This window comes from Xenopus laevis, chromosome 4L, assembly GCF_017654675.1.
Source record: "Xenopus laevis strain J_2021 chromosome 4L, Xenopus_laevis_v10.1, whole genome shotgun sequence".
Taxonomy (NCBI): Eukaryota; Metazoa; Chordata; class Amphibia; order Anura; family Pipidae; genus Xenopus; species Xenopus laevis.
Genome location: NC_054377.1, coordinates 142,004,419 through 142,029,117, shown reverse-complemented (window position 1 = coordinate 142,029,117; position 24,699 = coordinate 142,004,419). Strand labels below are relative to the sequence as shown.

The 24,699-nt window shown below is 40.5% G+C and overlaps 1 protein-coding gene across 17 annotated transcripts in view; it reads right to left on the bottom strand.

Moving 5' to 3' along the window:
• Positions 1–24,699, bottom strand: part of foxp1.L (forkhead box P1 L homeolog) — a 612,880-nt gene that overhangs the window by 6,191 nt on the left and 581,990 nt on the right. For 11 of the 17 annotated variants that reach the window (XM_018259171.2, XM_018259176.2, XM_018259179.2 and 8 more), the window contains 7 exons: positions 19,147–19,233; positions 18,379–18,580; positions 18,186–18,262; positions 15,290–15,391; positions 13,039–13,208; positions 11,061–11,130; positions 6,920–7,086 (listed from right to left, as the gene is read on the bottom strand). In XM_018259171.2, coding sequence (XP_018114660.1) covers positions 6,920–7,086; positions 11,061–11,130; positions 13,039–13,208; positions 15,290–15,391; positions 18,186–18,262; positions 18,379–18,580; positions 19,147–19,233 — 875 coding nt within the window. Of the gene's footprint in view, positions 1–6,919; positions 7,087–11,060; positions 11,131–13,038; positions 13,209–13,575; positions 13,698–15,289; positions 15,392–18,185; positions 18,263–18,378; positions 18,581–19,146; positions 19,234–24,699 lie in introns of those variants that run through there. The other 6 variants (XM_018259184.2, XM_041590886.1, XM_018259180.2 and 3 more) reach the window with 5 other exon arrangements.

Sequence of the window (24,699 nt, the reverse complement as noted above, 5' to 3'; positions counted from 1 at the left end):
TGGGCAGAAGGACGCACTCAGGAGATGAGATCTGCCAAATTTCCCATTACGGAAGAGCACATGAATAACCCACGGGGGAATAGGGCTGATCGTACACAACAGTTATGATAACAATAGAAAAAAAATGTTGTGCGTAAATCATATTTACAGGTCTGCCTTTACAAATAGCAATTACATTTTTTTTTTTCGCTGCCGAGTGGCTTTTGTCATGCAAAATAGTAGAATGCATAAACACTGCCTGGCCTTTGAAACGGTGAAGGAAAGTGTCATTTTACTGACATTATCTAATATTAGAGATGAGAAGCTGAAGTAAAGGCCCTGTTCGCTTACGATACAATTGGCTTTTTAATGCAATGCCTGAAAGCACGTTTGTTAATGAATTAAACAGTCGCTCTTTCCTCACTGGGTAACACCCTCGCCCACGGAACAGCTCTCCTTCCCAACTGTTACCACTTCCAACTGGAAACTGAACCAATAAGGCTTTGCGTGTACGTACACTTTCATTTGACAAGCTCTGCTTTTTCATGTTTGGTATGCGTGTCCAACAGGACTTTACATTTCTTATGTTGTTATTTTTTATGTAGAATTGTAAATGCACCTGAATGTAGATGTAATGCTGTTTATTTATCACAGCGGACAGCCAAGCTTAGATGGATGAAGGAACTATAAGAAAATTGGAGTAGAACATCTTCAGCTTAGACCAACGTAGGAGCTACAAGGTACTGTGGACAACTTTGCTCACTTAACAGTGCAGAAGAAGCTGAATGCATGAGATGGATGTTTCTAAAAACTAGTGAGGATCTCACTGTCCAAAGTGGGCATGTATAGGAGGCAATAACATGTGGCACTGACATGAGCAAACTCAAGCGTATGGTCAAACCAAGTTGACAAGGATTCACTACAAAAGGAGCTCATCCAGATATCCAACAAAATTCAGAGCAACGTAGTTGCAAATAATAGCCAATAAAGGAGGGTCTTATTCCAACACTAACTGGGCAGATGGTTATCACTCAATCATAGTGGAATTCACAAGAAGACCCATAACGGAACAACAATTGGCCATTTATGTAACAAGATTTAAGATGATAGTGTACTTCATCCAAGTTCTAAATGCAGCATATAACATGGATGGCTGACACACCCTCATGGACTTGGGCTGCTTTACGACTGGTCTACACCTCAACACCCCTTTACGAGGATGGATCTAGTGACTGCTAAACTATTTTTTATACAAAATGCCTAATTAGTATAGGCTTGAAAAAAAGGAGGAGTTCTCTTTGAAGTCCCGCCTCCTACTACTTATTATGCATCATAACAGACGTATCCCTGAATGAGTCAATGTGTATATCGGGCGTGTGAACGGCTAAACTTCTTTAAGCCTTTGTTGTGTAGATAGCCTCATCCTTAAATTCTCTTTCATCTGCTCTTGAGCACCGAGTAATGGATCAATGCAATCACTTTACATGCAAATCCTTTGTGTTAGTAGATATGATCGGAATGAAAACGTTAACTATACAGAATGTGCAGCTGACTGGCTGGCTTTAGTTAAAGGCTATGGCGAAGGCTTGAACTTTCTCAAATCCAACGCACATGACCTGAAAGAAAAGTTTTTACAGTTGCCCGCTTTCATCTGCAAATTAAAATTAGCAATGCCTCCCTCAAAAAGATGTTGGAGGGCAGTTAAAGAAGAACTGCTGTCCATTACTATTTACCTCCTTTACACATACAGTTTGTTCATGCGGGGCTGTTATGGTTCCATATGGAAACACAACGCAAACAATGCTAACATAAGCGTTAGGGGGAATGGATAATAGCAAATAACAGGCATGCTCTTTGATATCCATATAGGGGCGACTGCCCTGGCTTTTGTACTTAATGAGGCCTTCTGTAGGCAGCAAGTATGTGGAGCACAGTAGAGTGGGCAAGATGGTGGCAGTAAACCTGTATGACAGTTTTACCCAACCTTTGTCCCTTTATGCGTTGATGAAAGACCCCAGCTTGGGGTATGATGGACAATATTTTATAAGTCAGGCTGGAAATGTAGCACTATGACACAAATACCCCAAACATATGTGTATACTGCTCCTTTAAGAAAACCCAGAGTTGAATTTATAGAAGCAAAAGCATCTAATATGAGGAGAGATTCCCTTTATCATCTTTAGGGTCCCAAGGGCACAAGACACCCCTGTTACTGTCATAGGAGGTTAATGTGATTCTCTGTGAAAGCCGCTCATATTAAGCAGTGAATTAAATGACAACAAAACACACTGTAAATCAATAGGCAAATGAATAACAAACATTTTAATATTTATCACACTCTCGGGTTTGTCAAAATCCCCTAAATTCTAGAGAGTTAAAATAAGCGTCAGTTCTCGGAATGACCGAGCAAACCTTACCATTTGTGAAACCGAGCTCCGACCCCTTAATAAAAAAATAAAAAGCAGTTCTTTGTAAACAACCTCACTGGGAAGAAATTTTTATATTTTCCACGTCTGAATAAATCTTGTTATTTGTCCACTTTGTGAACACAAGAGCAGAGCTCAGGGCTGTTAAAGCACTCCGATGGTGCGCACAGCATGGCGCATTCCGCTTCTACGCATATCTCTTGGATGCTTTCATGGAAAAGTACTCTGCCTGCAAGTTCTTATAGGGGGAACCATTATTATTTAAGTCCTTGGCTTTTAAATCACATGCCGTGTACAGAATAAGTTTGCTGATCAGAGAATGTGAATCTTGAATGAAAATACCCCCTATTTCATCCAAGTCACTTTGAAGGCAATAATGAACAATTATCTGTAGTCTTCAAATACAGCCGTAATAAACAAGGGAAAGTTGTACTCACCACTATTTTTTAAAACCATTAGGGGGGGTGCAATGAGGCTGTGACCACAAAATACATATAGACAAATACAAGAGTCCTCTGCACTCAACCCATTATCAATATATTTAAGACAGCGACATTTTGTGCATACTGCTACTAAAAAATGCCTTACCCTTTAAACAAAACAGGGATTGTTTGTCCATATATTGCAATATATTTAAGCTGGCCAACTACGTCAGAGTCATCCCATATCTGGCCAGTCCTACACTTAATTTTATCTGATTCATTAAGAATTCTATTGCTTAATTATACATTTTACAAAGGGACTAGGTATTACCTGCAACTTACTAGCTGCTTTCAAAGTAAAACTCCATACTTGGCTGCCCTTTTATTAGACACCAGTGGGATCACCTGACTATAGCTGGGAAGGGTGGGAGCTACAACATGGAGCTGGTCACTGCTCCTGTATAAACTATAACAAACAAGGGAAAGTTGTGCTCACCACTATTTTTTAAAACCATTAGGCGGGGGTGCAATGAGACTGTGACCACAAAATACATATAGACAAATACAAGAGTCCTCTGCACTCAACCCATTATCAATATATTTAAGACAGCGACATTTTGTGCATACTGCTACTAAAAAATACAGCCGGTTACATTTTAGGTGATATACAAGCATTTTTAGCCAGGTCCATGATCTGCCCTGATCATGAACTGGACATACCCGTGACCTACCATAAAACCTCACACAATTCTACTAGGCTCTAACTCTTTTTAGATCTATAAATTGGAACTCACTGCTCTTTACTGGCCAAAAGTGTCCAGAGATAAAAAGGTACATCCTAGTGCTTTATTGCAGTGATTCCCAAACTGTAGGGTTGGCCAAACTAAAACAATGGCTGGGTGTCCCAGACTGAAGGGTGAGTAGGTTGAGACTTGAAGAGAATGCCTTTTTGCTCTACTAAATAATCCCGAAAGCACAGTCTGGAGGTTGATTAAGATGAGATTTGGGATGAACACCTGTTTCCTGCCCTACATATTCTTGGTCCTTAACAAATAGCTCATAAAAGCATTCTGGGTGAGAAGACACCATACTGGACAGAAAACCCTGCACTGATGAATCTCAAAAAGAGCAAAACCAGTTTATAGTTGGAATTTTATCAGAATACTCCCTTGTATGTTTTAAATCCCAGTTGAAGAGCTTCAGCCTCTACAGCAGTGATAACCCAACTAGTGGCTTGTGGGCAACATGTTGCTCACCAAACCCTTGGATGTTGATTTCAGTGACCTCAAAATCGGTGCTTATTTTTGAATTCCAGGCTTGAAAGAAGGTTTTGGTTGCATAAAACCAGTTGCACTGCCAAACAGAGCCTCCTATAGCCTGCTAGTCCACATAGGGCTACCAAATCAGAGCACTTAACCGGCACCCTCTAGGAACGTTTTTTCATGCTTCTGTTGTTCCCCAAATCTTTTTACATTTGAATTTTGCTCACAGGTAAAAAAAAAAAAAAAAAGGTTGGGGACCACCATTCTACAGTATTCCATGGAAAAGGAAATTTTATTAGTGACCTTGTGCCTTTTCCCCAGAATTCCATTTGTTTCCCAAATGGCTCATGCTAACTTTTCTTTTATCTGTTACCTTTTTAGGTAAGGGTGGTCCTAAACAAAGGCTAGAAGCCAAAGGGGGACTTAAACTAAATAACTAAAAAAAAACCCCACTGCTTTATTGTATTCTACAAGGGTTAGTAATGACAATTTGAAATTGCTTCTATGTTATCCCCAGGACACAATATCCAAGAATATATATATAACCAACCCTAATATCTGAGGCTATATAAATAACCCTATGTTCTGGGCTATAACTTGCTACTTCTAGTCCCCATCTGCTAGGAAGGTCAGTTTCCGCTAGCCTTTCTCTATGGAAGCACATAGTAGTCTGGCTTCCCAAAGCGAAACCCCAAGTATATCGGGTGCTGGCAGCAATTTCCAAAAAGGGTCGGCATCACTTTTAAAACAAATGGAAGAAAAATGTCTAAACAAAGTATAACTTCCCTTTAAGTGGAAAAAAGATGAACAACATAGCAGGAATATAACAGAAAGGATAGATAATAGAATTTTATGCCAACCATTCCAGCCATGACATATAAAAGTAATTTAGGCTGTGCATGAAGTTAATTAGGATCATAATTCCAGTTTCCCTTTAATGCATATAATCCTTACATTCCTTCAACTGATAGAAATGCAAAGTCAGAGGAAAATGAAGAAACTTAGTTCGGGCTGCAGTTTCCATGCTAACAAGGTAATGGAGAGATAATGTTAGTACTTAAAGCCTGATTGATTCTAATTTATTGGGATGCTCAAAAATTAGACGCATCATAACTGTTTACTGCAGTTTTTAGAAGGGAGCTGCGTGGCAGTTTACCACGTAATGTACCTCGCTAGCATTAGGGACGGCAAAATTGCTCCCGCAATTAATCAAGTCGTCGTCCTGCCGAGTGTAATAACTTTAAATAAAGCTCTCTGCGTCGCCTTCCATTTATAGAGAAGTCGTTTAGTGATGTAGAAATTCTTAAAGATCCTGTAAGGCTTTAAGGTGCGGTAAATAAGTGTCTGGGGGCTATGCCGTCTGTGTGTGTGTGTTTAATGTACTGCAGTTGGTTATAATAGGAATTCTACTCATTCCTATTCATCTATAGTGAACGTTTTGTATTTGTTCAGCGACTAGACAAATAACAGCCTTTGGCGAGGCACAAGAATCTCATGCACGGCAAGAAATAAAAAGCAGAGGGAAACTTCTTGGGGTATTCGACCAACCGCCCATTGGTTATTGCAGCGTCCAACGTGGTCACACACCGTGGGGATGGCTAAATTGTGCTCATCAAGCTCGCTCAGGCCATGATGTTGGGATATTTTATTGTTCTAAAGTCTTTTAAAGGCATTTCTTGAATCTACCCCTTTTTTCAACTTGGCCAATCTCACATGACTACCGGTTGCTATGGTTAGGTTCACTCAGTGGTTATTAATAACAAGAAGAAGAAGAATACAGGGATATTGTAGAATGTGACTTTATGACTGGCTGCTGGAAACTAACCAAAACAACCAACCAGATTAAAGTTCTCTAATCTTGAAAATAAAACAGAGGAATGGGGGGTTCTTCAGGCCCTTCATTTAACCCAACCTCCAGGCTACTAACTAGTGATTTTTTCACTAGTGAAAATGATGCCTATAGAATCTAATGGGACAAAAATTTGTTGTGCCTCAAAAATAATTTTGCCGCTGATATAATTCAATGCATTTCAGGGAATCATTGTGTTTCCCAAATTTTTGACAAAGGGAAATGAGTCAGATTCGCCCATCACTACCGCTAACTCTTGCTAAGGCCAGGCACAAATGACATTGTTTTCTTTCAGGTTAATAACTGGCTATATCACATCATGTCCCAACAATATTCTAGTCCAGTTCTATAGAGCCCTGGCAATACTAGTGACATCCAAGGAGATTACTTTCTGCCCATACTGAGCCCATGATATTGCTCCCAGCAGATACTAGTCCATGACATTTCTTTTTCAAAAACATTCCAGTTCAATGTAATGCGTCTCATCATTTAGCGGCCTTGAAGCACCTAGAACACAAGGGCCCAGTGGCATTGTTCCTTACAAATATTAGGAAGTAGCAATCCTCCCAGCATGCACCAACCTGCTGAGGGCGCTACCAATAGATGTTGGTATTTCTGCCAGCACATGTAAGAAATAAAACAAAATATATATATATATATATATATATATATATATCTATTCCATGCAACTCTTTGCTAAAAGTCATTGGATTGATCCAATATCACTTTTTTAAAAGCAAGCCAGGCCAGTGGGATTCCTCGTAGTAGTTACCGGTCCGCTTACATTGACTTCACCAGATACTAGGCGCTGCCATTGATCCCAGCATATCCTGATTTCAACCTTTATTGGGCTTTGGACAGACTCTCATAAACTTCAAAGCTACTTATTGACTAAGGTGTATAACTCAATGAACCCAAAGATCTCTGGGTCTGCAGAGGACTAGTCCATTGTATAGACAGAGATGTTCTCTTTGTACTTACATTCCTTGCATAGGGGAACGTCCCGGGCTGCTGTCGCTTCCATTACTATTCGTATGCTCCATGACTCCATTTAAGTCTTCTCTCATAGCGTTTGCTAAGCTGTTCAGAGCCGGATTTCCCATGGATGCAGTAGTGTATAGAGGTAAACTGTTCTCTGCCATTGAAGCCTGTCCAATGAATACAAGGAGACACATTTTTAAGCTGCACAGAATGAATGAAAGATCGTCCTAGCACGCATCATAAGAAGAAAACGTTATCTCCTTTTATCTTTTTGTGCTGCCATGGGACTTTACAAGAAATTGCTCAACAGTCGACTGGAAAGGATGGGCCAGAACAAATATATGACCCCAAATCAGGTCATGGGATGGTCCTGTTCTCCATTTTGGCCAGTCAGTTTTGGTCATGTTCAATAGACAAATCTATCTTTTAAAGGAGAAGGAATAACATTTTACACTTGGGGTTGCCAAAAGTTAGGCACCCCCAAGTGACTACTTTTACTTACCTGACACCCCATGGAGAGATCCTCTTCCAGCTTCTTCGGGTCTTCCCGCAGTTACGCATGTGCAGTAGAGCGGATTGCAGGACTTTAATGAAAAAGCCAGCTATTTCGCTTTATTGCGCATGCGTCCTGGGACATTTGAAAACCGATGAAGCAGGAAGAGGATATCTCTGTGGTGCTCGCTAGAAAAAGCGGTTTTCTGCCGATCGGCCCGGGGTGTCAGATAAGTAAAAATATTTTTGGCACCCCAATTGGAAAATGCTACGCCTTCTCCATTAAGGAGCACAGGAACATAACACAAAATAGGGTGGTCAGAAATTGATTAATATATGGAAAACACCCCTATATTTGTGTCTACTGTTATGGGATTCGTTATCCAGAAACCCCTTATTCAGAAAGCTCCTTGTTTTGTCTGTAATAATAAAACAGTAGCTTGTACTTGATCCCAACTAAGATATAATTAATCCTTATTGGAAGCAAAACCAGCCTATTGGGTTTATTTCATGTTTATATGATTTTCTAGTAGACTTAAGGTAGGACGATCCAAATTATAGAAAGATCCGTTATACAGAAAACTCCAGGTCCCAAGCATTTTGGATAACAAGTCCCATACCTGTACTTTTAAGGCCTTTTCTGGCCTCCATTATTTGATATCAGTGTCTCATTTTATTTGTTTGTATGTCAGTCCCACATGGTAACATATTTGAAACCCTTTACCTGCTAGAATGTAGCAATGTAGAATCTAGGGCACTGATGTTACAGGTTACCCAGAATGGGGGTTTTCGGGATAATGGAAATTCAGATTTTAGTTTACTAGAAAATCATGTACACATTAAATAAACCCAATAGACTGGTCTTGCTTCCAATAAGGATTAATTATATCTTAGTTGGGATCAAGTACAAGCTACGGTTTTATTATTACAGAGAAAATGGAAATCATTTTTTAAAAATTTGGATTATTTGGATAAAAAGGAGTCTATAGCAGATGGCCCTTCCTTAATTCTGAGCTTTCTGGAATAGGAGTTTCTGGATAATGGATCCCATACCTGTACTTTAGAGTCTACATTTGTTATCCGTTGACCTTTGCGACACCCCATGGAAAGGGTGAAACGGCTCCATTATTACATAAGGGGCTTGATACACCCTCTGTTGTGTTTGTTATTTATTTTATCATTGTTGTGTTGCCTTCAATACATCTGGGAATGTTTAAACTAAAAAGGAGTTATTCTGTGTGTACAGTAAGTCTCAGCATAAAACGTCAGCTCTATACAAGTAAAGGGTAACAATAACTATAATGGATATGCTCAGACGCACAAATAAACAGTGTGTGCTTACGGGAGACAATCTGAAATGAAGATAGCTGCTCGTGTTGAATTTCCAAAACAAGCCCAGTTAAATGTGCTGAGCATACTAATTGGAATTAGTCCTAGTTAAGAAAGGGATCTGATAGAAATCAAAATTCATTTCATTTCGCCTTTCAGCCTCATGAATGTAAATTGCGCTTGTAATCTTAATAGTATTCTACAGACTGAACGGCCCTTAAAATCATATTTCACAAGGCCCGGGGGACGGTAAACAACTAATGACTGGTATTTACAATTGTGGAATATCGCTCTGGTCTCTGCGCAAGTCTGAAAAGTTAAAGGAGAATTTTTTGGAAGGGACAATTTTCTCTTTTTTTAAATATTTTTAAGTTGAACGACAAATAGAATCAGAAACATTGCTGTCTGACTTAAAGGAGAATTCAACCCTAAACTTAAAAAAACAACTACACTCCTACCCTACATAGAACACCCCTTCCCCCAGCCTAAGTGTTACCCCAGGCAAATGCCCCTAACAGTTTACTTACCCCTCATGCAGATTCAGGCATCGGAGTTCACAGGCACCATCTTGAGCCGCTTCAGTAATCTTCATAACGAGACTGGTGTGCCGGCGCATGCTTAGTTGGTAAAAATTTCTGTTTCGCAACAACGGCGCATGCACCGAAACGTGCAGAAATTGCAGAAGCACTGGTCTCATTCCGAAGATTACAGAAGCAGCTGAAGATGGCGCCCGTGAACTCCGATGCCTGAATCTGCACCGAGGGGTAAGTAAAACATTAGGGGCATTTGCCCAGGGTAACAGGCTGGGGGGGTAGGAGGGAGGGAGGGTTTTTTAACATTAGGGTTGAATTCTCCTTTAAAGCAAAGTGTATATTACTGGTACACTCAGTACGCAGAAAATAGCAGGCGGTCAACACTCTGGAACACCAAAATCATTCAGTCATTGAAATCTAGGAGCCAACTATTTTTCAATAGTACAAAAAAAATTCTTTATTTTACATTATGTATAAAAGATAAAAGCCTGACACGTTTCACACGAAAAGCATCAGGCTTTTATCTTTTATACATAATGTAAAATAAAGATTTTTTTTGTACTATTTAACAATTTTGGCTCCTGGATTCCACTGACTGAATGATTTTGGTGTTCCGGAGTGGTGCCCGCTATTCAAGTTTTCTGCATGTTGCTCCCCTTTGCTGAAGGTCTAGGACATGAGCACCCAGACCCACCGTGGAGAGCAGTAAACTTGTCCTCTTATTCCTACAACCCATGTTTCCTATGATCTTAATATGGAACACTCAGGTGCACATTGGGCACTGGTGCAAACTATAAAATCCGCAAACCTTCTTCCACCATCAGTTTCCGTGTTCGCGAAAGCTATATTAAATTCGCACAAAGGAAAATTGGTTCGCAAAGAGGCATAACTTTTGCGCATTATTTCAAATATTTTTTTTGTTACCGACTTTTATTACATTTCCCTATTAAGGTACAAATTTTGGAAAGATCCCTTATCCAGAGACCCCTCTGAGCATTCTGGAAAAGAAGTCCCATATCTGTATTTATGTAGATCAGAGCATCCAACATATTACATGTAGTGGCCTTATGCTTTATCATAGAGCATGGCTGAGAGTCGGAATTACATTTTAAATTGAAATGATAGTATCATAAGGTGAAATTTATGGAGCCTCTAAGCAGAAGAGGACCATTAAAAACCATTGGAGGGCCACATACAGCCCGTGGGCTTCCAGCTGGACAACTATAATCTAGGTAGTTATATATATATATATATATCCACACCCCCAGCACACTATATAATGGATAGTGTGTTTACAGTGTGTATATGAGTAGGAGAGCGTGCCTATAATATAACAAAGCACATTCATACTCAATACTAGTATTATATAAAGGAAACTCATCCCCTGAAATCCAGGAACAATGGAGGCCACGTGACGAGGTATTCTTTCATTCAGCGGCATTAATAGCTGTGCTAGAGTAATTACACTTGTGGTATTTTTGCCTCAAGTGAAATTCTGAAATAAGAGGATGGAAATTATGATACTGCTGATAAATATTAATAAGTGAACTTTTAATTTTTTTTGCTACAATATTCAAAATGCTAAGCGCCTTACTAATGCCGGAGCTGACTGATATGTTCCTGCCTCCAGGGATTCCCAATGCTTTATGCACTTAAGAAAAAAAAGTTTAACAGAATTAAAATTTAATATCTAATTAGAGCAAGGATAATATATTTTGCAATAAGCAGGAAAAAAAAAAAAAAAAGAAACCCGGGCGTCGCGTGAACGGCAGATCGGTCGGACTTACCTGCAAAGCGGCACTGAGAGGTGAGCAGTAGGCGTGACTTGTCTGAATATTTTTAATAAGCGAGGGGCTACTGCACGGAACAAAAAACAAATAGAAAAGAGAAACTTTAATAAAATAAAACTTAAAAAATAAAAGAACAGGTATAAATTATGCATCTTTTTTTTTAAAATATGTATGATGTCATTAAATTATGATAAATTACATAATGGGTATATTATAGAGTTGGCATATTAAGTAGAGGTGCTCCTGCACTGAAATGATTAATTTATATTAATTTAAGGCCAATACAATAAGGTATGGCCTTGATAAATTACAGCCATGACAACAGATATAATGACGGCCAGAAAGTAATTATTCTGTATGAAAAGCATTTACAGGTTACCTACCAGCGTCTATCCTCTCTGTAGGCATGAAGCAGAATATTGCTCTCATTATTAAATAAGCAAAGAAATGCAAAATGGACACATCCCTTTGCTACTGAATGGGGTTTGTTGGCTTTTCTTGGGCCGATGGGTTTCAGAACCAGTGCATAAGCTTTAACTACTATCTCAGATAATTATGTGGTTCCTCTCCAATTTAATTGTCATAATTATCTTTGTTTTTATTCTAATTCAGTCTGATAAATGTATCAAAACATCTTTGCTGCTGGGAACACAGAGACAAACGCTTTATTATTGGTTGTCTCCCGGGCAATTTAACAGAGATGTCCAACCTGAAGGAAAACAAGGCTCAATATAAGGCCTTCAGGGGGCTGTGGTTCAACATCTGTAGGGTTGCACATTGGTCAACCATCCAAGGAGTGTTTTTGCTTGCATCTATGCAAAGAAATATGTCTTCAAAGGCGTTGAGGTCCAGCTGCTTGCCCTCTAGATGTTACCATCATAACAGTTGGAGAGTTTATTCAGTTTCTTTAAGGGGTATAAAGGAGATATATACTGGATTTTAAGTAGGGTTAACTGCTTTTGTTTCCCCTTGGAAAGAGTGTGTGTTTGGTTGAAACAAGCAGGCGTGGCCTTGGGCATTGCACATCCTCAAGCACACCAGACTTGGGTTCTACTGGGTTGAAGGTACTGTTTACAGAACCTTCTTCTACCAAATAGAATGAATTTCTCTGCACGTGCCAGGAAAGCACCGGCCATAGGAGAGCTGGGTCTGTAGTGAGGGTCACCACTGCTTATTTATTTTAACTACAAGGGCCAAAATATAGTTTACGTCTCAGTGAATGACAATGGAGGGAATGAAGACTATGGGGTAAATTTATCAAAGAGTGAAGTTCCGCCACTAGAGTGAAATTCTGCAGCTCTCAATTCATTTCTATGGGATTTTGAAAGGCGTATTTATCAATGGGTGAAAGTGAAAGTTCACCCTTAAAAAAAATAAAAATACGCCTATAAAAATCCCATAGAAATGAATGGAGAGTGGCGGAATTTCACTCTAGTGGCGGAACTTCACTCTTTGATAAATATACCCCTTAACATCTACAGTGAACAATCCTTCTCAGCATATTGTACATGGGTGCCTTCATTCTACTTGCTCCATGGGTGAGAAAAAGGGACCAGTATAAGTCTAAATAAATGAATGATCTCATTGGAACTGATAATGGGGACATTTTTAGAAGAATGGCACAAGAATGGATATTTGTAGAGGAGGAGCGTTCCATGCTCAGAATAAGGCATGTACGCTTATTTGACCGTTTGTTAAGAAGAGAAAACCTCTACTTAAAACTGAGTAGATTATTCCCCTGTGTGCACTACTAGTGACAAGATTCTGCTATAAACTGTACATTTCAATTGACATACTCATATTTTATTTGACAATATAACAGTTAATAGACATCGATATGAGAAGAACACAGGAGTAAAGGACTACGGTTTAAGGCCCCAAAGGTTGTTAGGGTGGCGGAATGAAAATGCTTGGCATGCATGGGGGGGAAGCTGCGAGACAGAGAGCAAAATAACAAACAAGTAAAGGCTCTTACTGTGCAACAAGCTCGTCAAAGTGTTCATCAGGGCAGGGTTTTCGAGGACGGCCTCTGTGAATATGGCGGCCACGTTTAAAGGCTTCGTCATCAACAGTCCAAAAGGACCCATACTCCTCCTCTACTCTGATAAAGCACTTATGCAGGGACAAGTTGGTGCGAATAGCACCCTGGTAAGGGAGGGAGGTAACGAGGCGAGATGGAGCAAAAACAAAACAGGGGGAGCAGAGAAGCACAGATGAAGGAAAAAGCAGGGGGAGGGAGGGCAGCACACACATCCCAGTATAGGAAGGAGAAAATAATAATGAATAAGCAAATGGTTGATGAGGGTTAATATGCTTTGTTGCTTTAAAGCATATGATGCAACATACACAAAGATCAGCAGAGCCGGGGATACAGTGGATACACATAAATGGCAGGGATTCAGCAATTTGTTCCCTTGTCAGGTCAAAAAAAAGCACCAATGGGGCCATCAAGGCGTAAAACCATAAAGCACCACACAAACTACACTATAAAGTTCAAATGCGGTGGACATACCCACTGATCTTTTGTGGTCTCCTTTTTTGGAATTCTATTTCATCCACTGTCCATACTGCCCCTTTTACGTTTTCTACTCGCACAAAACACTTGTGTAGACTAAGATTATGGCGCACTGCATTCTGCAGCAGGTATAGGGAGAGAAAACATTCAGAACTCGGCATGAGTAAAAGCTCAAAAGGGTTGAAATGCATTATAATCGTTCTTTTACCCTTCTATTTATATGTAAGAGAAGCAGCCATATTGCTTTCCTCCGTTGAGGCACCTTCATTAGACAAATGATGCCCTCACTCCCTATGGAGAATTTATACAGAGAAATCAACCATTTGGAGTGTGACTTTTTGGAAGACATTTGGTCACAACCCAATCTACCCAGACAACACCCGCCTTCAATACACCCCCTGTCTGAATTTAGAAGATTTCCAAGACATATGGAGAAGTTGACATCTTCATTATTAGATTATACCCTTTAAATTAGAAGGTTTACCTCCACGGAAAAAGAAATATGGCAGTTAGCACTTACAGCTAAATTTGTAAAAACATTGACATGCTGTACATAATACGATATTCCCTTATCATTTTCTCTCATGTTAAGGACAAATAAACCAAAGATAAATATGAGATATATTTCCCTTAAAAACAGATGTAAAGCAGGAATATTTATTAAGTAAAGCACGTGTAAACTTAGCATGACTTGATATATAACCCTGCACGTACCAGTCCCAAATATATAACCATAGAATGACAGGACCAGTTAAACTAGAATAAAAACTAGCATCAATTTCCACAAACATTTTTTACCCCATTATTGCTGATTACAGGGGCAGTTCACCATTCAGCCTATGCCATAAAAATGGTCTTCTCTGCTGGAGGAGAAAACACCAATACCGTGCTAAACGGCCCTGTGTCTGTAAGCAAATTTCAGCCTGCGAACGCTCGAGTGTACGTTTTGGCCCTAAATCACTCCATGTGTTGGGCGCAAGTTTTGGTGTTTTCTCTGCAGCTGTGTGTGATACTTGAATGGCTGCCCCCATGAGTACACAAACGCTTGTTTATATAAACTATCTTAGTGTTTCTGAAGTATGGCAGTTTTATGAGTGTAGGGCAACAGTATTTTATATTGACATTCCTATACAACACTTTAATTTTTGGTGTTACTGCTCATTTAAGTCAGCCATTAGTATGTTGTAGAATGGCCTAATCTTAGCAGCTTTACAACTGGCCTTGACTACCACTATCTACATCATACTAAAACTTAGTATGTCACTTAGGGTAGGCCACTGGGTGTCTACAAATTTGCTTGGAAAGGGATGCAGTGGGTGAGTCTCTCTGGATACAAATTAGCGGAGAACCCACTTGTTGCAATGCAGACCCCATATTGTATTTAGGGGGTTGTCTCTCCTCCAAGAATATATGAGAACAGGTGCATTCACTAGAACATATACACCTGGACATTTGGGCATGAAAAACAAGGTAATTCCCCTGGACTAATATTTCTATTAGAAAAACAACTCATCGTGTGTAGACAGACCAGATACATTTAATCAGAAATCAGTTCATCAATAGTATGCCACTAATATCACTATTATCAAGACGTGTTATGTAGATATAGCAGTAATGTCAGTAGGTGGGCGCACAGCTGAGATTTTCTCTGAAACCCGACCCGATACATAAAACTGAAACCTTGAAGGAAATTGTAGAACAGACGACCTACCTTCCATGTCGCTGCGTTGCGTCGAAAGTAGGCAAACTGTCGTGTGAACCAGTTGTAGATTTCGTTTAGTGTTAGTTGCTTTTCTGGAGACTCAAGGATTCCCTAAAATATTAACAAGGGTTATGATAATAATAATTGATAACATTAATAATTTGAATTCACTTCTTTTCACAGATCTTTAAGCAGATGCTACATATTGATATCGGCAAAGTTTTAAAGTCATCCAGAAAACACAGCTCAAGGTTAATAAAAAGATACTATGGAGTTCATATTGGGTGCACCAACACATTGCTTTCTTTACTGCATAAGCAAAGTGAAACTGCTGATTTTGGTTTTCTTTTTGTTTATCAACTGGGGGAAAACTTGGCCACTACTACTCAACGGTCTCTCTGCCTCCCAAGCAGGTGGTTGATTTGTGCTCAAGTGTGAAACTGGTCTTTGCTTGGAGCTGAGAAACAAATACCAGAAGTTCTGCTTTAACTAGAAGTTACTGGACCCAACAGCAAAATCATTTAAGGCCTATCCTTTGGGAATAAGACATGTCACGTTGCCCCTTAACATATAATGACACTACTTCTCAGATGGGGCACCACTGGGCCTCCTATACCTCTTGGATCACCAACATGTACATGGTTTTCCATAGTAACACTGCTGATTCTTCCAATCAACACCACAAGAAAACACAGGGTCTGTCTTTTCTCCATGACCCCTTTTTAGCCATTACTGTCTCAATGTAGTTCAGCAGGGCCGGGCCAAGCCGACCAGGCGCCCTAGGGAACCCCGTGTAAGCGTAAGTGCGCTCGCACTATAACATAGGGGAGGACAACGAAGGGGAAGCGTGAAGGCAGGGGAGGGAGGGACAGAGGAGTGAGCTACAGAGGGGGTAGGTGTGAGCTGCAGAGGGGAGCGAATTCAGACTAGGGGTAGGTAGAAGAATCTTGAACAGGCACCTTCTGCCTACCCCTAGTTCCGGCCCAGTAGAGCAAGGTTCACCCCCAAGACTTTGGTTCTCACTGAGTCTGAAAAGATGGATCAGGAGCATTATATATTTGAATTTAAAAAAACAGAAGCTTTCCTCCACAACATTTTTGTTGATTCATCTGAAATGGATGAAGCCAAGGAACCAGCCTTTGCTGTTTTTATACAATGAACATATTTACTGCTGCTAGAACCTAATACATATCTGCAAGGGCCTTTCTAACACAGAGGGATTTAAACTACTCAAGTAAGACACAAAGTAGATTATTTTTCGCAAGCGCCACCAATGAAAACACCTATAATCGTTCCACCAACAAACACGTCAAGCTTCTCTTGAAGAAAATACTATTTGGGAGGGAAATAATAAAACAAGACAATCTTCACAACATGATCAGAGATTAATGCTCCTATTTAACAGTTCAATGACAACATTCAAAACAGAATTATCTAATTGTTTTGAGTTTTTATTTCTGTTTCCTAGCGGAAATATTAATTTATCAGTCATTCATAAAGGAGAATCAAAGGGAAATGCAAAACATTTCAGCAGCCTGATTAAAGCTCAGTAATTATTTAGAGCTCAGATTAATTCTAGGGATCAGAGATTACTGTAGTTTGTGATAATTGACTTGCCATCTTTAAACAGCCTGATTTTCACTGTTGTGTGAAATGAATTTCGTAATAATCACATCGTATTGTAATACTTAATCAAAAGCAATTATGCTATATATTGCTGTTCTCAGACTTCTTATGGCAAAAGGTTTTGTGCTTGCATAAACACCAAACGCATCGAAAAATCATTTTGATAAATAGGCAAGCACAATATTTATACACAGGGAAATGATTCGGCATTTACTAGCGGGGAAGAATAAACAGTGAAACAACATAATGGATTTATTTCTCCGTGCACAATCAGGTTACGGATAAAACCACTGCCAAGACGAATAGGAAAAGCTATATATTAATTGTGTCTTTAAGTGATGGCAGCAGTTAAAATATTAATATAGGCAGCAGGATTTCCTAGTTCTACCCGACTTGTGTATATATATTTGAAATTTGTGGGTGGAATTGTGTGGGAAATGTAAAAAAAAATGTTTTATAATAATTTTATTCATGTTGAAAGCCCAACGTTAAGAAAGTTTGCAATTAATCCTCTTTTCTCCAATAAACTATTGTACCATAGTTATTGTATCTTATAGAACCTTCGGACCACAGATGGCAACCGGCAGCTCTACAGATGCTGTTAAACTGCAATTGCCAGCAGCCCAGTGGAGAGGACAGTTATACGTTGGCCGACCGACAAGCTCTCCAACATGGGTTGAATGGTCGGACAAATGCCTCATCACTTCTTCTTCTGCTGATCCACCATGAACTGGTCAACACGGTACATAATAAATGAAATTTTTAACCCAGCCCTATCCCCAAGCCAACTGGGGGGACAACATGTGAAGAACTTGTTTTGTCCGTCCCACTCCTCCATTTTGGAAATAATGTTTTGATAATCATCATACTATTAAGGGCAGAGACAGATGAGAAGATTTGGGGAGATTAGTCACCCGTTGACAAATCGCCTCTTCTTCAGGCGACTGATCTCCCCGAACTGCCTCCCCACCGACTAGAATCTAAATCTCCTGCGGGATGGCACTTCGTTTTCCGAAGTCGCATGAAGTTTCCTCGTGAGGCAACTTTGGAGAACGAAGCAGTCCGAGTTTAGAATTTAGATTCTAGGCGGGGTGGCAGTTCTGGGAGATTAGTCGTCTGAAGAAGAGGCGATTTGTCGCGGGGCGACAATCTCCCCGAATCTTCTTGTCTGTCTCTGCCCTAAATCTTACAAAGTGACACATAAAGGGTGTGGAACTGAAGACATTCAACACTAGAAGTACTATTAGCACTTACAGAAGGAAAACGTTTGCTCACTTACCTGCCTAATTAAAGATGCGTACGTAAAGGGTGGTCTAACCTCAGCATTTTTGTAAAACTCTTGATTCTGTGCAAAGTCTGGCAACGACAGAAAATCAACAGAGATTATTCCATGTGAATGGAAGGATAATATTGTCATACAACGACAAATTTCTTCATATCTCTCAAAACACCCTGAGAAAAGATCAACTCACCGGAAGAGATGGGCACATTGTATTTGTCAGAGTACCGCCTCCGTATGGGTCCCACGTTGTGGATGCTGGTGGTAGTGATGACAGAAGGTCCTTGGGTTATGGGAGTGAGTGGTGCAGTTGGGGTGGTGGGAGTATGAGGTAAGCTTTGTGGAGACGCTTCTGATGCCGTCTTGGAAAGGGTGGCACTCGATACTAGGTTCAGCTGTGGAGAAAACATCACAAAAGGATAGGGCTCAGTGCATGGACACTAAACTTGCTTATTCTAAAGGGATACAATCATAAAAAAAAAAATACAGTCTGTATATTAGCCTAACCACAAATGTAATGCTAAGTCAAGTCAAGAAGGGTTGGGAAAAAGTTAATTTATATAAAGTGGGGAAGAGAATCAATATGGCTGTGCCTCCTTCCTCCCTCTCAATAAGCGGCAGTTGGACAATGCGTAATGGCCATAAATCTAGCTCTCTCTATAACAAGGAATCACAGAGTCTATCCCACACCTTTATTTACATCCCTTTAGGATGCACAGCTCACAAGTGATTGAGACAATAACGCACATGCACAGAAATGGAAATATTTTCCAAAAGGGAAACTATGGGATGATAACAAATACAGACATGTTAATTGGCCCCGATAAATCCCTAGTGTGTGTGATTGTGATGGGGACCTTAGACTATAAGCTCCATTGGGGCAGTGGGGGGGGGGGGGAGTGTTAAATGCTGCATAATATGTCTGCCCTATATGAATAAAGGATAATAATAATGATAGTACCCCTTTAAGTATGCCAGTGAATCCTTCCTCCAGCTGTTGGCTATTACAGATCCATCCATTCTCCCTCCCAAATGTAGTGCACAACTGCTGGAAGAAAACGTGTTTTTGAACGTTCTGTGTACTTATACATTGCTGTTCATACTGGCTTATACTCACAAACAGGGAATATTGAACTTTAAAAGAGCCATGCTCATTTCAGCTCATCAATAAATCACGTTGGCTGGCAAATGTGGAACATGACTACATAAGGTTCGCTTTGGGGAGTATTTAAACAACCTGCCACTTTGTAAAATAAACCCCTACAATGGATCTAACCAATTCCCCAATTAACTAAACACACTCGTTTGTTGATTAAATACAATGTCAACTCCATTTATCGCCTCGACGCGTAAACGCAACGTCTGCAAACCCTAACCCCCGGCTCCCAAAGAATGCAAATCCACTGATATTAAAGATATTATCCTAGATAGGCGCCTATGAACTCACGCTCACGTCCTTACATTAAGCAGAGCTCCGTTATTAATTCAACAATGTTCATTTCATTTTTTTTTCCCACCCCAACCTACTTTTTTGAAAAATATCCAGAATCTATAAATCAAACACTTTATACCGCGCCGTTAAATAATGCAATCATTCAGCCTTATTACTGTGTCACGGTTTTTATTTCTTTTTACAATAAATTAGTTATATGTTGAGAAACTCTGCTAAAAAAAAAAGAGCATAACCATGTTATTTGCCATTAAATATAATTTGCCAGCCTAACTTTGGAAGTCTATAAGCGTGAGCCAAAATATTAGGTCATGTTACAGAAAGGTATATGGTATTAATCATATAAATTCCAGTATTTCATTAATTGATTTGAATTTTTTATTTTTTTTTTTAAAAACGGGGACCTTATCAGAACATGATTTAAACATTAGTTCCACCGAGGACATGAAACTGACTTAGAAACACGAACTCCCCAAAAGGGCAATTAAGCTACTCCTTTTCTACAGAACTATCCAAAAATGGGGGTTCACAACCTTGTTGGAATTCTATCAAAGACTGGTTCGTATAAAAGGTAAAGAAATACACAGAAAACGTGTTATAAGGAGAGAAATCAGAATTGTGGTTCTTTTCGTACAACGTGACCTCGTGGGGTTTCCTCTGCTCGTATTACCAGTCAGTCACTGTTGTGATTTAATGATAACCCAATAGTACAGATATAAGTAATGCTGTATTTTAATAGTCTATTAAATAATTTTCTGTGTTTTCTTTTCTCCTGTTAAATGGGACACAGATGTTCAGTTTTAGTTTCGCAAAAAAAAAAAAATACACAAGTGCTAAAATGTGATTTTCTTTTCCTTCTTAAGCATAAAGGAAAAGTACAATGACTCCTTCAACCTTAAAATAAAATATTGCCAAAAGCCACGGACTCAACTGTGAATGTTGAATGTCAAATAACATTTAGGGGGTTATTTATCAAAGTCTGGATTTATCTCAATATTTTCTGCTACAAACGCTGATCAAATCTGCTCAGGTTTTTTTTTCACTTATTTATTATTTTATTCCCAAAAATTTGCTATGCCAGAAAAAAATTAGATTTTCACGTTTTTTTCAAATAGTTTATCAGATTTTGAGTTTTTTTCAGATTTTCCATCCGATTTTCTCTGTTTTTTTTTACCCGAAAACTTCGGGGTATTGCATGAAACTTTGCACACATCAAAAAATCGTTCAGACTTCTGCCATTGACTTATATGCAACCTCGACAGGTCTATGATGCCAGATTTTCAGATTCAAACTTTTCCATCCTCAGGGTTCAATAAAATCAGAATTTATAAAAAAAAAAAAAAAAAAAAAATCACAATTTTTTTGTGATTTTCGCATTGGAAGTTTAGTAAATAACCCCCTTATCATTTACTTGCTAATTTTGAAAAGCTGTGAGATACAACGAAGAATTAAAAGGTGTGGCCAGATTCTCTTAAAAATAGGACATACAGTACATCAGCACAATATATTTATTAGTAGTACATGTAGTAGTAGTACATAGTAGTTGTAATGTTTTCAATCTACTGGGCTGATTATATTAATTTATTTAAAAAAAGTGGAAGTCATAATAAGATATGTATAAAGAGATATGGCCACAGTGGGGCCCATAAAAATCCCACAGCCGGTCCGCAAGACACTATACTGTATAAACCTCCTTGATCCAACAAATAATGAAGTAGCTTGATTATATAAAGAGTGTAATGAGATAATAAGACATAAAAAAGAGAGATCTGGGCAAAGTGGGGCCATAAAGTTTGAATACAGGACCACAGTGAAAATCCCTTTTACAGCAAACAATTTATGGGTAACGTTTTATTTATTTTGTCATTGTCTGGGATACAAAAAGATATTAAAAGGTACAATATCTGGCCAGAGTTGGGCCTCAAAAGTTCCATGGTGGACCACAGTCAGATTGCAGGACCCCACAATATGGCCAGATTTATCAGTGGTCGAATTTCGAGGTGATGGGAGTTTTTTAAACTCCCATCAACTCGAAATTCGAATAAAAAAAATATCTAGCTTTATTAAAAAAAAATTATGTTTTTAACTTGAATAGGCTGTATTTGAATCGCTCGAATCTAAGTTTTACCGCATGTGATCAAATTCGAATTGAAGGATTTGCCCCAAAAAAACGTAGATTTTTCAAAGTCCACCAAATGACCAAAATAGGTTTTAGGAGGTCTCACATAGGCTAAAACAGCAATTCGGCAGGTTTTAGAAGGCAAATGGTCAAAGTTTTAAAAAGAGACTGTAGATTATAAATTTCAATATTTGAATTGTCTAATTTTTTTCAATTCAAATCGAATTTTGGACTATTCGATAGTCGAAGTACACTAAAAATACTCGAAAATGGACCCTTGAAAAATCTGCCCCTAAATGTAGTGTGCAGATTATAAAATTATAAAATAGTGTAATGCTACTATAAACCATGTATAGAGAGACCATAGAAACCCCATGGAGTCAGTCAGTTTGCATGACCCAAAAAGAACATCCTAGGATTGTCCAACAAATAACGCAGTGGTTCTAATATAAGATTATATGAAAATACGATGAGAGAGATGGCCAGACTAAAAACCCCATGTAGGAGGGGCGTGGCTATGTAGGGCGAGCGGGAAGACGTGTTCGGCTAGAGCTCTGTGTGGAACCCATCCTGATTGCATACCCTGCCACATCCTAGAGCTGCATCTCACCCTCCAGACCCTGGGGGATACTATCAGGACAGTCATATGAGTGCCCGCAGCCGCAACCGACGCTCAAGGTCCCTCCATACTGCCCCTAAACAACACCGCCGGGGCGAGGGCGACGCCATCTTGTCGAGGCCCGCGGCCTGCACCAGCACAGACACGCGCACAGGTATGTCTGATCCCTCCGGCACTGACCCGGAACGGCCGGCCGATATCTCCCCTGAATCCAGCATGCTGCTGGGGGCCATTAAAGAGTCCCAGACAGCGATATCGGCCAAGATGGATGATCTGCGTGTTGAGATCCAAACGGAGATCGCTCTGTTCCGGGCCGACTTGGCGAAAATTCGCGGCCGGGTGACGGAGACGGAACATCGCATCAGCGAGGCGGAGGACACGCTGCGCCAACAACAGCCGGCTATAGCGGAGCTGCAGCGCCAAGTCAAGCTTTTATCGCAGAGAGCAGAGGACGCTGAAAACAGAACGCGTCGCAACAACGTGCGCATCATAGGCCTGCCAGAAGGCTCCGAAGGCCTAAGCCCGGCTGACTTTATTGAACAACTGATTAAAGACCTCCTGGCACCGCTTGCCCTGTCTACGGCCTACACGGTGGAACGGGCCCATAGGATCCCAACGAGGCAAGTTCCAGGGGCTCCACCTAGGCCTTTCATCCTCCGTCTACTGAATTACCGCGACAGAGACGCCATCCTGCTGGCAGCGCGGAAGAAAGGGGAAGTTAAATACCTCAACGCTACTCTACAATTTTATCCCGACTTCTCTGCAGAAGTCCAACGGCAACGCCGCACGTTCCAGGATGTCAAGAAGCGGCTCCGTGACAAAGGCATCAAATACGGTATGCTGTACCCTAGCAGGCTCCGGGTCGTTGATGGCCAGCAGGTCCGATTTTTCACAGACCCTGAAGAAGTGGGGCTGTGGCTTGACAAGCGCTGAGACAGTTATCATGGTGGGGCACGGCAAAGTCCCTGGATGCAGGCATCGGCCTGGGCGGCCCTCGCCAGGCAATCCAAGCGCCTACGACACTTCTTTCCAGAAGGGTAAAATTGCTTATTTGGCTCTAGCCGTTCACTGTTATTAAGTTACGAACTACCTTTCCAGATAGTTACGGGGTGCCTCCCGCTTAGGCAGTCAGTTTAGGGTATCGGGACTCTTCGTGTTCCAGAAGGGTCAGGGTGGGGGATTCTTGGTAGCAGCCAAGAACATTGGGACTCACAGGACACGGGATAATCTCGACTGTTTCGATACGTGTACCTGTAATATTTTATGTGCTTTGAAATGTCTATCACTGTCACTACATGTTTCTTCTTCTACTCTTTTCCCTTTCTTTTTCAATTCTCTTCTTTCTATGCTCTCTTGAGGGGGGGACCGAACTCCAGGCAGGGGAATGGCACTGTGCGGCTCCAACCATATATTCATCACACACATGGCGGACCTACGGATCATTAGCTGGAACGTTAGGGGGTTAGGTGACAAATTGAAACGTACCCTTGTTTTTGATTTTGTCAAGAGGTATAAACCTGACGTACTCCTCTTGCAGGAGACCCACTTAACTGGGCAGAAAATTTTGGCACTAAAACGGGCATGGGTAGGCAGAACCTTTCAGTCCACATACTCGTCCTACTCAAGGGGGGTGGCTATCCTAGTGCACAAAAAACTTAACTTCCAGGTAAGGCAAGTCAAACAGGACCCCAACGGACGCTATGTCATAGTGCAAGCACAGATTAATGGGCTCCTCCTTACGTTAGCCTCCATTTATCTTCCCCCTGCAGCTGATGACCAGCTACTGACACTAATCACTACTTCCTTAGCGAGTTTCACCCCTGCTCCAACTCTGCTCTTTGGGGACTTCAATGCGGTGCTGCAACCGGCAACCGATACACTGACGGGTACTCACTATAGCAAGCTTCCCTTGGGCACCTGGGCCTGCACTAACAGCCTCACGGAGCTTTGGAGGTGGAAACACCCCCTAAAAAGAGAGTTTTCATGTTACTCGGCCTCTCATAAAACCCACTCCCGCATTGATTTGGTCTTTGCCCTACCTGAGTCCTTGCCGCTCATACAAGAGATAGAATACCTGCCGAGAGGCATATCGGACCATGCCCCGCTTACGCTAACACTTAGATTGCACCCTGATCCGCCCGATAGGATATGGAGGCTTCCCCCTCACTGGGTGGGACACACAACAGTGGAAGCCATAGTACACCCCGCAGTCTCTCACTACTGGCAAATAAACCCCCACACAGCAGATCTTTTCACTGTATGGGATGCCTTCAAGGCCACAACACGGGGAGCCTATATTTCGGGGATTAGCAAGGCCAAACAATCT